The sequence below is a fragment of the Thamnophis sirtalis genome, unplaced genomic scaffold (assembly GCF_051295495.1).
Source record: "Thamnophis sirtalis isolate CommonGarterSnake01/CBP01778 unplaced genomic scaffold, rThaSir2_p1.2 scaffold_1, whole genome shotgun sequence".
NCBI classification, from domain to species: domain Eukaryota; kingdom Metazoa; phylum Chordata; class Lepidosauria; order Squamata; family Natricidae; genus Thamnophis; species Thamnophis sirtalis.
Window position 1 is genome coordinate 118,496,523 of NW_028261381.1, and position 16,757 is coordinate 118,513,279.

Here is a 16,757-nt window from a genome sequence, read left to right on the forward strand (position 1 = left end):
TGTAGGTTAGGTTTCAACTGCAACCTTATAATTGGGATTGGAAATGTGTTGTTAGTTGCGAAGTCATGTCTATCCCATCGCGACCCCATGGACAACGTTCCTCCAGTACTTCCTGACCTCTACCATCCTCTGGAGTCAATTTAAGCTCATGCCTACTGCTTTAGTGACTTCATCCAGCCACCTCATTCTGGAAATCTGTAACTTCCCCCAAATAACTGGACTCCACTTCCCATTGGCCCAGTAAAGCTGATTGATGGCATTTAAAATCCAACACATCTGGAAGCTCAGAACAATTAGCTATGTTTTGCAGCAGTAAAAATGCTTTTTACAAGAATTTGTATCAGTGGGTGTTACCCTTTGAAAACAAATAGGTTTAGAGGAATAAATTTAATACTTCTCCCATGGCAGTGAGAAGTTTTTCATTGTTTAAAGTATGATCAACATTTTCTGATGCTGCTATAATATTTATGTGGCAGAAGATATTCATAAGCATATTATCCACTTGCATATTATTATATCTAGCTTGGGCCTAAGAAAATGTTCAAGAAATTGCTAGGCAGAGTAAAATAAATCATTCTCAAGAATTGATATTCATTTCTAAAAATCTCACAAATAAAATATCAAAAGTTTATATTTTGACCAAATCATTCTCGGATCACAATCCAAATTTTGATCCTCAGAAAAAAAAAGATTTTGAATTATTGCTGAAGATTGAATGATTCTATTTTACAGAAAGAGATGATTGTAAATTATTGTAAAAATAAATTAAATATTTTAACAATAATTTGGACAAATTGACTTATTTAATGACTTATTGATAAGGTTGTAAGACTAATCAATAAACTACTACTAATGACTGTCTGAGATGGCAGCAAAGAGGTTATGAGAGGTTATTTCATACAATATATCTATCTAGACCAGTGGTTCTCAACCTGTGGGTCGGGACCCCTTTGGGGATCGAACAACCCTGTCACAGGGGTCGCCTAAGACCATTGGAAAACACATATTTTTGATGGTATTAGGAACAGAGACACCAATTTTATGGTTGGGGGTCACCACAACATGAGGAACTGTATTAAAGGGTTGCGGCATTAGGAAGGTTGAGAACCACTGATCTAGACAAAAAGGAATCCCAGGGAAAGATGTAAAAAAACAACAACAATAAAATTAGAAGTTAAGAAATTGAACTGCAAAATACACCAAATTTTACACCAAGATAAATGGCTACATCAACAGTCCAAGAATTAGAAATTAAACTGCATTATGTGAAAGAGACATTTTGAATTTGCAAATAAAGCAGGAAAATGATTGGCATATAAACTTAGAAAAGAAGGAGAAAAGGATAGAGAAAATTCAAGAAGCTGATATGTTATAAACAGACAGTGACCTTATTAAAAATCTTTTTTCAACTTATATTGCAATTTCTATAAGAAGGTACAGAGATACAGGTAATCCTGGATGTACAACAGTTCATTTAGTTATTGTTCAAAGTAGAATGGCACTGAAAAAAGAGCCTTATGACTATTTTTCACATTTATGATTGTTGCAGCATTCCCTTGCTGATGTGAATATACAAATGAATATATAAATTAAACCATAGACTTTTCTTCTAGGTTTGATGGACTAAGAAAAAAAAAGGAATGTTGTTTAAACATGTTGACAGCGGCAAAAAATGGAAAGATATATTAATTCCCATAATGGAAGAATGGTTGGAAAAACTGAACAAACTGATGGAACTAGCAGAGATGGCCAAATTAACTGCTTTCATTAAAAAAAGAACAATTTAACTTTATTTGTATCTGGAAACTGCTTCTGGATTTTATGCTTGAGATAGAAAAAAAAATGAAACTTTTGGAATTTACTGATTAGACTTTTTTTTTGGTTATAGAAATGACTAGTATATATTGAATATACGAAGTAAAAAAATGAAGTTGTAACATTATTACGTTCATTCTTCTGCCCTGAAAAGTGTAGGAAATTAATGCTTTCCCCCCCCTTTTTTTCCCTTTATCCCATATTTCACTTTTTTCCTTTTCCCATTATTTTTATTTTCATTTTTGTCTTTTATACGTAAATAATTTCAATAAAATTACATTATAAAAAAAATAAAAGAAATGGCTGGACTGAGAAGAGAAATAGCTTTAGTCATAATAGTAAGTTACCAATGATCCAACTTAGCCTTAGAAACCTGTGTAGGGTGATACCTTTAATATATACTAAAGAGTTGTCAAGTTCAGTTGAGTGTTTCATTATCATAATTTGTACATTATAACTTGCTTTCTATTTTATATTATTTATACAAAGCACTAAAAGAATATACTTTCCACTCAGTGCACAGGGCAAAGGAAATGAACTTATTTTTGCCCAAGATAAAAATCAGCAGTTCAAAGAAAGTAAGAGAGTATGTTCTGGCTAAGGACAACTTTGTTTCCCAAAAGTTATTTTTGATAAACAGGAATTGAGGTTTTTTTTAATGGTTTGTTTTTAAAATGTTAAAAAAAGAGTAAACTGTGACACCCAAACAGTACTTTGTTCTCTAAAATACATTTAAACCTTTTGACAGGTTTAGATCCAGATAAACATCTAGGAAAAACATTGGATGAAATGGAAGCTTATCTTTTGAAAGTAAGTATTATTGAAAGTATACATTAAATATATGGTGCTTCAAAATAATAAATTTCCTGTGCACAAAACAATGCAAGTTTAGAAAGAAAACATTAGGTCATAATTTAGCTAACCGAAATATATATAAAATCTATACGTATAGTTTTCCTAATCAACAAATTACATGTGATCTATTTCTTTGAGAACAGTTGATTAAAAATAAAATTTGGATTCATGCTTAAAATTGATTGATTGATTATGTGCCATCAAGTCAGTGTCACTTCTTAGATTTTCTCCAGCAATCATGCTTAAAATAGACCTACTGAAGTTAATAAAGCTTTAATTAGCAAAGCATAATGGTGACCCCTTGTTTTCATATTCTTAATGTGGCAATGTTTGGATACATCTTACTATTTTTCTTTATGATGGGGAAAAAAATCTAAAAGAAATGCCTATTAGGGTAAGAATTGCCAAGAACTGAACTGAGGGAAATTTTTACGTAACCTTTTAGTGAGAAAATACTAGGATTCCACATGTTTCTGGAATAATTTGAAGAAATGACATCATTCAAGTACAGTCTGCTGTATTCATTGAAATATTATTTTTATTCAGCATTTACATAACCCTGGAAAAAGATTCTTAGGCTTTATGGAGTTAACCCATTAAATTTAATGTGTTTTTAAGACAGCTGCAGCTTTTTTCAGTGGGAAGATAAAGAATATCATGCATTCTGGATTTGATCTTTCAATATATCAAACAAATAGAAAAACCACTACTTTTCAGGAATAAGATGGAACAGAATATGAAGTTTCCAAATACAAACTTTACTACATAAAATATATTTAATCAGCCTAATTTCTTGAATCTGACAATTTTTATGAGTTGATTCTACTTCTTAATATTTATTATTAATAGATTTCTGAATACTGGAAATTTTCTTGCATTGAGACAAACTTCTTTACCCTTTATTATGTAAATTTAGTTTTTGATTTAGTTTGTTTCCCCTTATTGAAAACTTTCTACTTGTCAGCAGCCATTTTGAGGTGGAGTTAGCTCACTTTTTTCTTCCTGTACAGGTAGACTTTGTTTAGTTACCATGATTGGAACTGGCAACTTGGTTGTTAAGTGAAGCAGTTGATAAGTGAAACTATGAGTGTGCTTATGTACTTAAGCTTTCCTTTGCTTTACAGACCTGCAAAGGTCATAAATGTGAGGATTGGTCTTGGGGTTACTTTTTTATCACCATTGTAACTACAAAGGATTGCTGAATGAGGCAAATGCTAAACAAGAACTATGTGTATAAGCATTTGTGAGCTTATATATTGTAGTTACATTATAGGTAGTCCTTGACTTACAACCACTCATTTAGTGGCCATTCAAAGCACCCGAGGAAGGGAAAAGAAGTGATAGGTGGAAACTAATCAAGGAGAAAAGCAACCTAGAACTAAGAAGAAATTTCCATGACAGTTAGAACAATTAACCAGTGGAACAACTTGCCTCCAGAAGTTGTAAATGCTCCAACACTGGAAGTTTTAAAGAAGAGATTAGATAACCATTTGTCTGAAGTGGTATAGGACAGCGATGGCTGCCCCTTTCCAGACTGAGTGCCCAAAGTGCGCGCACACCTAACCCCCAAAATGCAATGCGTGCGTGTCCCCATGCATGTACCCCACCCCTGCACATGCAACCCCCCACATGTGCTCCACCCCCCACATGCACACATGTCTTTCCTGCATGTGTGGCAGAGACCCAAAGACCAGCTAGCTAGTCGGAGTCGCTCACACATGCGCAGCGCAGTTGAACTGATTCACGTGCCATAAAGTTCGCCATCATTGATATAGGGTTCCTGCTAAGCAGGAGGTGGACTAGAAGACCTCCAAAGTCCTTCCCAACTCTGTTGTTCTATTCTATTCTAAAGTTACAAAGGCACTAACAAGTGATTTGTGACCATTTTTCACACTTATAACCATTGCAACATTCTCATATCCAAATTCTGATCAAAATTCAGACGCTTGGCAACTGGCATGTATTGATGATGGTTACAGTGTCCCAAGGTTATATGACCCACCTTTTCCGATCTTCTGAGAAACAGTCAATGGGGAAGCTGTTGTTCCCTATTGTTGCTAATAATTTAATAGCCCTGTTACTAACTAGACAATTGCAGTGATTCACTTAACAACTGCAACAGGAAAAGTCGTAAAATGGGGCAAAACTCACTTAATAACTGTCTTGCTTAGCAGTGGAATTTTTGGGCCTAATTGTGGTGATAAGTTGAGGACTAGCTGTTTATTCTTTTCAATGATTTGTCACTGGAGCACTTTTATCACATGTGTTACAGAAAATTATTGCACTGTCTTTGCAAACAAACATCCATACATACTCAGACACATGAAAGCTGGGATCAGATCTATGTGAGCTTTTAAAGTCACCTATTTTTGCAACCTTCTAAAGGTAGAAGTATTTCTTTTTCCTCATATTAGATTGCTTTTCATGCATTTTGTCATGGTTGAACCATGACAGTTGGAGGGCAAAATTACAGCAGTGTAAAAGAACATTGCTCAATAAATTCGCATTTGGTTGGGTTTTTGTTTCCCAGTAAATGTCAGCATACATAAATATTTTACTAGATATTTAGCTAACTTTATAACTTAGTGAAACTGAAGCATAAACACCAGCTGCAGAGAAAGTAAAGGCTATAGTTCTAAAAATACTTTCTTTGAATGTTGTCAGGGGGTGGTTTGTGTGTGAGAGAGAGATTGTGAGGAGAGAGATAGCAGTATCAGAAAGAAATTAGCCAAATGCTTTTTTAGACATTTGTCATAGGCAAGATCTAGCAGCTCATTATGTTAATCCCCTCTTTATTTAAAACAATCTAATCCAAATAATTATATATAAACTTGCAGATTCCCGTCTTCAGGTTTTTGACAGCTTGACTCTAGAAAATTCTAGATGACAAAACTTTATCTGAAGTCCAACACCTGCCTTTAAGATGTAAAATTAGAAGATTCTTAGGGCAGCATTCACAACGTTAATCTACTGTGCTGCTGTCTGTTTCCTTCTTTGTTCTAAACAAAATCAGTGTTTCCCATATCTGTCACCTTCTAAATATGTGGACTTCAATTCTCAGAATTCCCAAGCCAGAATTACCATGGCTGAGAATTTTGGAGGTTGAAATAGGTATATTGGCTATTGGGAATCTACATTTTTTGGATTCAGCTATATTTTATAACTACCTTTCCTTGGGGAAGATTGCTAGATCCACCCTTAATCAGTATTTACATTGCCTTCTGCCTATAAAGTGCCTTAAATAATTTGAGCCTGACAATTGTAAAGCTTCTAATCTTTTGTTGCCTTTCATAGCACCAGTGGTATGTCATTGTTTGATTGATTATGCACCATCAACTTATTTTTGACTCTTAGGGACCAATATGTATACCACGCTAAACCTATTCATATTTGTACTAAGAGTGAGTCATATTAAATGTTAGGTATTGTCTTTTTTTAATCCATTGTGATTATACAAAAAGACTGGAAACCATTGTAGTTTATCACACTTTTTCCATAACAGATTATTTATATGCCTGATCATTAATAAGCACATAAAAAGTTTTATTTGTTCTTAGATTCTTCTACTGATAGCCAGAGCATGCTATTATTTCTTAAGATAAGAGTTCCCCAATATTTCCGGCATTGCAGATGGGGGCGGGGGGAGGGATAGTTCTGTGCAAGTGTCTGGCAAGCGCACAAGTGCGTACAGCTCTATTTGCATGACCGGCGGCCAGGCACACTCGCCACTCACACAACTGGAACATAGACACTCTCCTGCTGCTAGCGCAAGTGAGAATGTGCACAATTGTGCCCTCGCTTACTCCTTAAACAGCCCCAGTTCCAAATGGCTCATGGCCCAGTAGTGGGCTGCAGTTTGGGGGTTAGGGACCCCTGCCTTAAAACATAGATGCATTCAAACAAAACATTTTTTAAATGAAAAGAACAAATCATTGTGTCCTAGTTATAATGGGATATATTAAAACTTTATAATGTATTTATGCACACAAGCACACACTCACACCATGCTTTATTTTGACAAGGCTGACTCTGTTCTCATCTGTCATGTCCACAAAAGAGACTGGAAACTATTGCTTTTGTTTTAGAATAACCTTGAACTGTGGTCAGTATGTTAACTGTTGTAGCTATACTAAAAAGGTCAAGAGTTCTTTTCCTGATTGGTTACTGGAGATTTGTCTGGAGTTCAAATAGTTCACTCACTCTACCTTCAGAAGCAGGCACATCTCATTGTATGGATATGTTGACTGCAGTTAATTGGGAAGAACTTCCAGCAACAGGAAGCTAAGATATTCCATTCCAAGCACTTATAACACCAGTGGGAACTCTAAAGTGTTTGATCTTGATGTCCAGGAAGGATTTGTGGCACCAAAAAGGCATTATTAGAACAAATAATTTTAGGAAAGATGTAAAAAAAAAAATCTTATTGGGAAATGCTTAATGGATTCTTCAGTGAGGACGAACAATCTTATATTTTGTTCCAAATAAAGCTACATTTTGTAGCCACTTCTTCCACCCATGGTTCCCATTTCTAGCAGCTTCCCAAGAGTAATTTTGGAAAGAGTAAGTTGTTTTAACTAACTGCTTTATAAGTTGGCCATCCTTGCTGCATCAGCATTAATTATACTTGATGGCTTTGTCTTGCAAGAACTTTACAACAGCTTCTGACAGGTGGAGCTATATTTTTTGCCAGCAGCATAACCTTTGGAAGTGAAAGCTTGATTAAAAAAAAAGTTTGGTTATTTTTAGACAAAGAAATTTAGACAAAGAAATATCTGCTCATTGAAAGGAAAATGTCTGATAATCCAGGATTTGAAAAGATAATTTGAGCTACGCTTGAATAAAAATACATATATACTTACATATGTATTCACCTACCCATCCAAAATATGTTAATAGACACGATTCTATTATATGACAGATAATATCTTCATTTGAGCTATATATTCATGTTTCCCTAAATAAAACATTAAAGGAGAAAAAATTGAAAAGAAGCTTCTTAAATATTCCTTAAATCAACTGTTTGATTAAAATCAAATGCAAGACTTGGATATCTGGATATACTTTTTCTTCCAATTAAATATCCTGGACTTTGTACAGTTTAGAATTCACTACTCTCTCAGTCACTTTACCAAGTAGGAGATTGGTCTGTAATTTGCCATCTATGAGGGATGCAGGGCAGGCTTCTAAAGTAGATACACAATAATGCCCTACTATAAACCAGGAGGCAACCTCATGTCTTTTAGAAAGGCATTTAAGTTAAAAAACTATCTGTACTCGTGCCTGAGGCCTCAAGTCGGTGAAGGATCTCATCTCTTGGTTGTGTTAAAAATCATTGATTGTGACATTTTATTTATTGTATTGTATTTATTTGTCTTGTATGCCGCCCACTCCCGAAGGACATCCTTCTTGGCTGCAGTGTATTTTAATTTTTGTATATATAATAATAGTTTGTTTCTTAATTTATTTTAAGATTGTTCATTGCCTATAGTCACTTGCTAAAACAGGCAGTGAAACAAATTGAATAAACAAACAAAGGAAGCTTTAGTTCTTTCCTGCCTAAGTTGTCGGCTGAACCAGGAACCACAAGACAAGGGCAGAAAAAATGGGATTCCGATATGCAAATAATAATAATAATAATAATAATAATAATAATAATAATAATAATAATAATAATAATCAGACCAAGTGGAAACTATTATTAATCCAGAAGTCATTTGCAAACTACAGGGTACAGACTGTGAGAAGGGAGTAAGGCAAGGAGATAAGAAGATTGGCAGAATGCATCCACAAGCATCAATAGGTTGCCAGGAGACATGAATGAAAATTCATTAATTTCACAGGACATACTGTAGGTAAATTCAGTTCAATGTCAATTAGGAAGCTCTAGACATTTTAGATCAAACTAGGGCTAAGAGTGCTACATAATTCTTAGAAGCTTGGCAAATGGTACACTGACATATTAGAATCAAACCCCATTTATGTAGTGCATCTCAAATGTGATTTTCTTGACATAAAATCTGGTGATGATATAGTCTAGTCTGGCAATTAAATGTCTGTAAGAAAAAAAAATCAGACTCTGAGAACACCAAGGACCTAGCAAATAATCCTCTGGTGGCTTTACATTGGCCATTTGTATTAGTTCTCCCTTAATAATCTAATATTGTTATGCCACTTCAGTCAGCTAGTCCTTTGTTGATGCTAGCAGTGTCAAGAAATTCTCTGAAGACTATGAAAGACTAGGTTTGATAGAAAGACAGGATGCATATCAAACAACTCAAATTGGCCATATTCCTATTATTTGTATTATTGATGAACCATCAATAAATTTGGGAAATAGCATTCATATTTTATGCAATAATTATTATCTGAACATTATGTGAGGTTTGTTTCTCACTTTTGTATCTGTTGTGCCTTGTCCAGTGCACCTGGATTCTTGATCTGGTGTAGAACTGATAGTAATATAACTGAGTTGTGTGTTGAATAAGGACATTGATTTCAGTAGCCTATTGGTAGCACTATAAAGATCAAGAGTTCTAGAGACCTGCGATTGAAACATAATACTTGTACCAACTCTGAAAGTGAATAAATGGGGCTACCTCAGTTGCTATAATTTTCTGACAACTTTGAGACCTGACACACAACTTGCTTGCGTGATGTAGAAATAACAGCATCTTGAAATAACAGCACACGTTGCCACTCTTCAACTGAAAATATGTATCATACCTAGATGAGGATTGGATTGAAAATAGAATCAGCATCCTGTTTTAGGAATAATATAAGTTGCCATCTTGTGGTTGTCTCATTGACTTGATGAAGTCTCGTTTAACAAAGAGGGATTGATTTTTTCAATATGGATGTGTACATTTCAGTCATACAAACCCTGATATGCTGTTAGCACTATAATTTAGCTTTCAGTACTGCACATTCTTGCATATTTCTCACTTTGCTTTTTTACAGCGCCTGCCTCTGGAATGAACTTCTTACTGAAATCCAGAGGACTCTTCTTTCTTTATTTTGTCCCTTATCTGTTGGTTTTGTCTTTTTGAATTGTATTATATTCCTTTGATGTATTGTGGGTAAATTGAATTCATTTAACTTCCGCTTTATAAGAACCCTTTGTACCATTCCTGAAAGCATTTTCTCCATTTTTCAGCTTTCTCAGAAGTATGGAGTCCATATCTGTGGAGAAGGGGGAGAATATGAAACATTCACATTGGATTGTCCTCTGTTTAAGAAGAAAATCGTTGTGTAAGGACCCATGTCTTCTCTTTTCTTTAAATGTTAGCACTGGGACCATACTAATATTTAGCTTTAGGCCACTTGGCAGCAGCAGAATATGTCCTCTAAGTTCACAAATACCCACTTTGTTTAACACTGGCAAAGCCCTCCACTAACCTAAATCAATGCCTGACAAGATGGGGCCTTCATAGAAAGCTATAAACTTTTTAGACATTTGCACTTTCGTTTACTTGCTGATTATGGCCTGCAGTAAAACTGGTACCTACACACTGACACTTTTATCCTTTCATGAAGTGCGAATTGCCAGTAATATTTATCTTTCATTACAGCTACATTTGATAAACTGCCACATCAGTAGCCTGTAGGTTCCATTAACTCTATTTCCCTTTTCTCTCTCTTTCTCCCTCCCTCCCGCCCTTCCTTCCCCCTTTTTTTACCATTTTAACATTAGCAACTCAGAATGATAATACTAAACATTTTGTTTGAATTGCTGAAAGATGCTTTGGAATGCTAAGGTTTTGAACCTTTCAGGTTTGCCCCGTTATCTTTTTTTCTATATATTCTTAAAATATATGTATATACTTATGGGAGAATTTATTATAACTGTAGATTTGTCAATATAATTATGGTAAAAAAGTTAAGCTGTATGTATTCAGGAAAATATTTGATGAAACCCCTTTCATCTGAATTTACGGAGTTTCTGGTTTCTCCTGGGTTCAGATCAATAACTGCAATGAAGAAGGATAATTTGTTTCTAGACTTCAATTGTCCCACTTGGGAGTAGATCCAGTTTGACAAAATTATCTGAGTAGTAGAATATTTTAAGAAGAAAATTCCTGTCCTAATGAATGTAGGAAATGTTTCTGACTGAATGCATCAACTGCACTGTCTCATAAATAATATATGTAAATAATCATACTCTGAAGCACATAGAATGCAAAGGACCTTCTCAAACTTGATAATTTCCACATGTGTTGCATTATATTTATTTATTTGTTAAATTTATTTATTTTACTTCTAATGCCAACTTACAGTTCAGAGGTGGGTTGCTCCCGGTTTGGCTGAACCGATAGTGGCAGTGGCGGGAGGTTCTGCCCACCCACCCGGACACATACACAGAAGCATTGCGCGTGAGCACAAGCAAACTGGTAGTAAACCGGTTAGCAATCCACCATTGGTGCAGTCATAAGTACATTGTTTGGCGATATGAAATGTATATTCCAGCTTATCTGAAGGTCACCAAGTTGGGGAAAGTTGAGCTTTAAAAATATGCTAACTCCCCTTGTTAGTTATGTAATGAATATTTTCAGATTTCCTGGGTTTTTTTTTCTATAAAGTTATTTTAGTATAATACTCATAAATTCTCATTTGAATCAAGACTTGAGTACAAACCCTTTTAGTTCAGTTTCACTTTTATTTTATTCCAAATAAATATAGGATGTGATCCAGTGGTGGGATTCAGCCAGTTCGCACCTATTCGGGAAAACTGGTTGTTAACTTTTTAAGCAGTTCGGAGAAACGGTTGTTGGAAAAAATCTCCTTTTGTTTCTTTCCACTTTACAGGGCTAATTCCTGTAAGGAAGGCAGGAAGGAAACATTCTGGTGTTGTTTCTAGCCTAATCTTTATTGCCCTGCTTACAGAAACTGCCTCTCCCGTTAACCCTTATTACATTGTAACTGCTAAGACGAAGCGCCCATTGACGTGAGTGATGTTGAGTTGGCCACACCGACCCAGTCACATGACCACTGAGCCACGCCCATCCAGCCGTTCATTAGGGCAGAGAACCGGTTGTTAAATTATTTGAATCCCACCGCTGATGTGATCCATTTGTTTTTCAAGGAGGCCATTTCACACATAGTGCTGAAATTCTTCAAATGAGAACCTCTGATGGGTATCAGCTGCCTTCTCAGGTAAGGCAGATATTTTCCATAAAGAAATGGTTCTTTGTGGTGATACCCAATACCTTTCCTTTGGACTCCAAATCCTTGTCCCTTTACTTTATGTTCCAAACAGAAGTTCCATTTGCCCTGGACTGTATAAGTGGCACCCATTCACATCATTTGGGGCCAAGACTGTGGTCATTTGCAACTGTTACTTATTAAAACCAGTCTCAATTGAGACTGATTTAATGTCATAAGTGATAATATAATTACTAAGAAAGGAGAATATTTGTAGCTCAGGATTAATATAAGGGGTCCTTGATGCTCTCTGAGCTTGCTTGTTTTCTTGAAGATGTTTCATTACCCAAACTAGTTAACATCAGTCTATCAGAGGACTGATTATCACTGATGATCAGAGCAATGATGATGTTACCTAATTTGGGTAATGAAACGTCTGCTAGAAAACAAGCCAGCTCAGAGAGCACAAAGGTAATATTTTTGTTTTTTTTACTTTCAAAAGGAACACAACAATACTATTTTTTTCCATTATGCTTTTAACATTTTGTCTTATAGGGACTCCTCAGAAGTGGTTGTACATTCAGCAGATGCATTTGCCCCTGTGGCTTACCTCCGCCTGTTAAAGTTGCATTTGGAAGATAAGGCAAGTCCAACATTTCAGTGGAGTTTATTCTTATTTAGATTGTCATTTAGAATCTCATGGAAAATGCCATATTTACTGGTAGGAAAATGATGGGTTTCTTTCTTCAAATAATTATTTATATATTGAGCTGAAGAAGTGTTGTTTTATATTTACTGAGATGACATCTGGAAACAAAAATGAAATGGTTTGAAATACAAATGATTGAGAAATTGTTCTTGGAGAACAGGAATGTGTTTGAAGCAGAGCCATCATCTGAAAAGACTTGACTGTTCGTTTTTAATTCTCTCGATGTCTATCCATGTGTACTTAATATGCTTAAGTGAGATGTATAGACTGATGATATATGGGAATATTTATTTTGATCAATATCTGCAAATTAGAAAAAGAATGTGATTTGGTCATTTAGTGAAAGTAGAGGGAAGTGATGGCTTACCAATTTTAAGGACATTGACCTTGTCATCTGGAAAGCTGACAACCTGATTTCAAAACCCAACTGCCGTGCAATGGGTTGAGCTCCCATTATTTACCGCAGCTCCTGCCCACCTAGCAATTTGAAAGCATACAAATGCAAGTAGATAAATAGGTACCATTTTGGTGAGAAGAAAACAGCATTCCATGGACCTATGCGTATGACCATATGACCATAAAAATGTCTTTGGACAACGTTGGCTCCCTAGGTTAAGAATCAGAAATGATAACTGCACCCTAGAGTTGGAAATGACTGGACAGGGGAAACTGTTACTTTTTAGTGCAAGTAACATAATAGTGAAATGATGAATTGCCAATCTCTCTTGAACATAATTGTAGAGAATACGGAAGATAGCCTTGTTACAGCTGTAAAGACAAAGGTTGCTTATGACAAGGAAACTACAATTTTAGGTCAAGTAATCATACTCATCATTTACTTTAGTATCTTGCAGCAATTTATATTTAATTCTTGTTTTTTATCTTGCCATACAGATAGTTTTCAACTATAATTGTGACTAGAATTTCTTGTGCTAAGCAACACGATTATTAAATGTGTCATGCCTGATTTTACAACCTTTTTTGTCATGGTTTTTAAACAAATCATTTCAATATTAAGTGAATCATGTAGTCGTTAAGCAACTCCAACTTTCCTCATTGGCTTTTCTTGTTGGAAGATGGCTGAGAATGTTGCAAATGGCGATCACATGACCCTGGGACATTGCAACCATCATAAAGTACATGGTGGTTGCCAACCACCTGAATATTGATCACATGACTGGGGTCACACAATGATCATGTGAAGATCAATCATAAATAACTTTTTTCAATGCCATTGTAGCATTAAATAGTTGTTACATAAATCGTTGTAAGTCGAAGACCATTTGTATACATTTAGAAATGTCTTTCTGATATTGTTTAAATAGTACATCAGTCATCATGATTGGTATTATCGGGAATAAAAATAACATCCTAGGGAAAGCATTCATTTTTATTACTGAAATTCTACCCAACAATAACAACTGAATAAGTAGTACTCAGCTTTGAAGTTATGACAAACCCTTCTCCAAAAGTATTTAAGATCCAATTTTGAAGTTTGGATGGTTGAAACCCCCCCCCCCCCAATCCACATGATTGCATTTCAGACACTCATCAAAAAAGTTGCAAAATTTGGTTCGTCATGTGATGACCTGCTTTACAAACATGACGATTTATTACCTTAATGGGCAAACTCATTGTTGTCAGCATTCCAAGTATCATGTAGAATTAAATCAGAGCCCAAGGCAAAACGATCCTTAAAGTTCCAATTTAATAAAGCAGACATCTTAGCACATCTGTGTTAATCCCAATTCTGGAAATTACATCAGAATTCCACCCAGTTAAAAGTTCATGATCTTGTCCCCACACCCACAATCCATCACATGGTCCAATCTTCTTCTTCCACGCTGGCATCCACACCCAGCTGCTTCCGGTCAGGTGTAAAAGTGCGGAGACAAAAGATGACCTTGGCTTCTAGAAAAGAATGAAAACACCACATTCCACAATCTTACTCCTGTCTATTCACCCCTCCCATCAACTATACTAATGAAACAGTATAATGAAATAAGAGAAAGTGTGGCAGGCCAAAATTCTAAAAAGAATATAATTGAAGGCCTGACAATTGTCTTGTAAATTGACTTCTATTAATCCTTAACCACAGATGTACTATTTCTGCTACACTGCTACAGATATGAGGTCATAATGACCACTCGTACAATTTTCTTAATCTATAAAAATAATAGGTGGGATATGTTGTTAAATTTAGTTTGTATAGTTACAATTTTTATTTATTGAGCGAATTAACAAATTTTATGAATTCTATTCGCAACTGGAATGTCCATTTCTAAAAATAGGGGTGTTCTGAACATTTTGGAAAACTGTTGCGGTCACGATGACCTCAGGTCTGTTGTTAAGGGTTAAATGAAATTTCACAATTGGCTGTAACCATTAAGTTATTCTGTGGTTGTAGCCATTATCTGAAAACTCCAAGTATGCTTACTGATCCCCAAACGTTTAGAGTCTCTGACTTTCCATGAATAATTCTCAATTCTATTATGAGCTGCAAAATTTTATGGAGCAATGTGAACCCGAAAAAACAATAGTTACATTGAAACTTTTCTTTCTGTTAGCCTCTAGCATTATCTTTAAAATTCAGCTTCTTCATAGAAATATTGTCTTTGTCCCAAGACCATGTTCCTCATTTTCAAATATAGCCTTTTAGTACACATGGTACGGTGTTTGACAAGGATATTTTTTAGCTGTGCAAAGCTTTAAAATATTACTGTGAGACTAAAAATTATGCTGGCCGACTATGTGAAGTGAAACCAAATAAGCTGAATAAGAACACTCCTGGAGAGAGGATAAAAAAGTGGAAATATATTAGTATTTCTTAGGGGCACTGACTTTATTGCTCATGGCAAACTTGATGCTAAAATGCTTCATACATCACTACAATGTGACAGGCTAGGGAAAATGAAAAACACAAAGCTTTACATAAATCAGGCAAAAATCTTATTAAAATGCATAATATTTTATAGAAGAATCAAGATTTTACTTTTATCTATTCAGAAGCTCTTTCCCTCTTCTTAGTAGATATTTAAGATTTTGTGAAAGGCCCACAGTTTCAAGCTGTTTTATAGCAAATCATATTTCAAATTCATTGTAGACAAAGCTGTCACATTCTTTAAAAGCCAGCATTATGGAATTCTGATGTAGATTTTGGTGTATACAGTTAATGTCTTGTAGAATTAAGAAGGAAAATTGTTTATTTTGTGCTTTGATGGGATCATAGCAAAAACAATTACAATTTTCAGATTAATTTATTTTCTGTCAAGTTATGAATGAGTTCTGTGTTATTTATTCTATATAAATTGAGTAAATTATAACCTCACATACCCTACTTTTTAAGAATAAAATTATGTCCTCCCCCCGTCACCCTATTTAAGGGTTTGATCACTTAAGACTAAGAAGTTGGTCATGTTGACAAGAAGCACATTTTATCTTGACTTCTTTTTCTCTATTCTTCTAAAACAGGAATAAAAGTTTTTTTAACTTATTAAAATGCATTAACTCATTTTATGTAAAATATTCCATGCTTTCAAGCTAAGAATGTGGTTAAGCATGTTTTTAAGACAGTTCACTCATTGAAATTTAAGCAGACTTAATTGTACACCAATTTAAGGCAGATGTTAAGAACTGCTTAACTATTTAATCCTGTAATAAAAGGGGGGGAAATAGAATCCTAAAGTCAAAACAGTATATTTACTATGCTTAATGGAATTCTTAACATACCAGAACATTGGAGAATATTTAATCGATACTATATTTGTATATGTGTTTGTGGATCTGTATGCTCAAACACATATATCCTAAAATTCAAACATTACAATCTTATGGGTTTAAAAGGTAGAAGTCAGTGGAATTTATGGATATAATTTATATGGTTTGCATGGCAGCAGTAGTTTCCTATTTGTTTTGGGGCTTTTTTCCAATAATGCTGTGAGAACCCAGCCTTATCTTCAAGTTTGACATTCTCTGGAAATCTCCCATCCAAGTTTTAATCAGGTCTACCTCTGCTTAGCCTCCAAGCCAAATAGAGCAAGTTGCTGCTGAGATTGTATAGATTTAGCATTTGTAATTTGGTTTTCTTGGATAAAATAATTTATCACTTATAGTTTAATTTACAGGAGTAAGCTACACTCACCTCAGTATGACCTATTACTGAGGTGTATCTAAGTAAGCATGATGATAGGGCCAAAGTGATCCCAGTAGTGGGAAGAGTACTTGGGGCTGTGACTCCTAA

The 16,757-nt window shown here is 35.0% G+C and overlaps 1 protein-coding gene across 1 annotated transcript in view; it reads left to right on the top strand.

Annotated features, from left to right (window-relative positions):
- DPH6 (diphthamine biosynthesis 6) overlaps positions 1–16,757 on the top strand; it is a 218,798-nt gene that overhangs the window by 57,945 nt on the left and 144,096 nt on the right. The window contains exons 6-8 of the mRNA XM_087723172.1: positions 2,564–2,625; positions 9,824–9,918; positions 12,364–12,451. Coding sequence (XP_087579298.1) covers positions 2,564–2,625; positions 9,824–9,918; positions 12,364–12,451 — 245 coding nt within the window. The remainder of the gene's footprint in view (positions 1–2,563; positions 2,626–9,823; positions 9,919–12,363; positions 12,452–16,757) is intronic.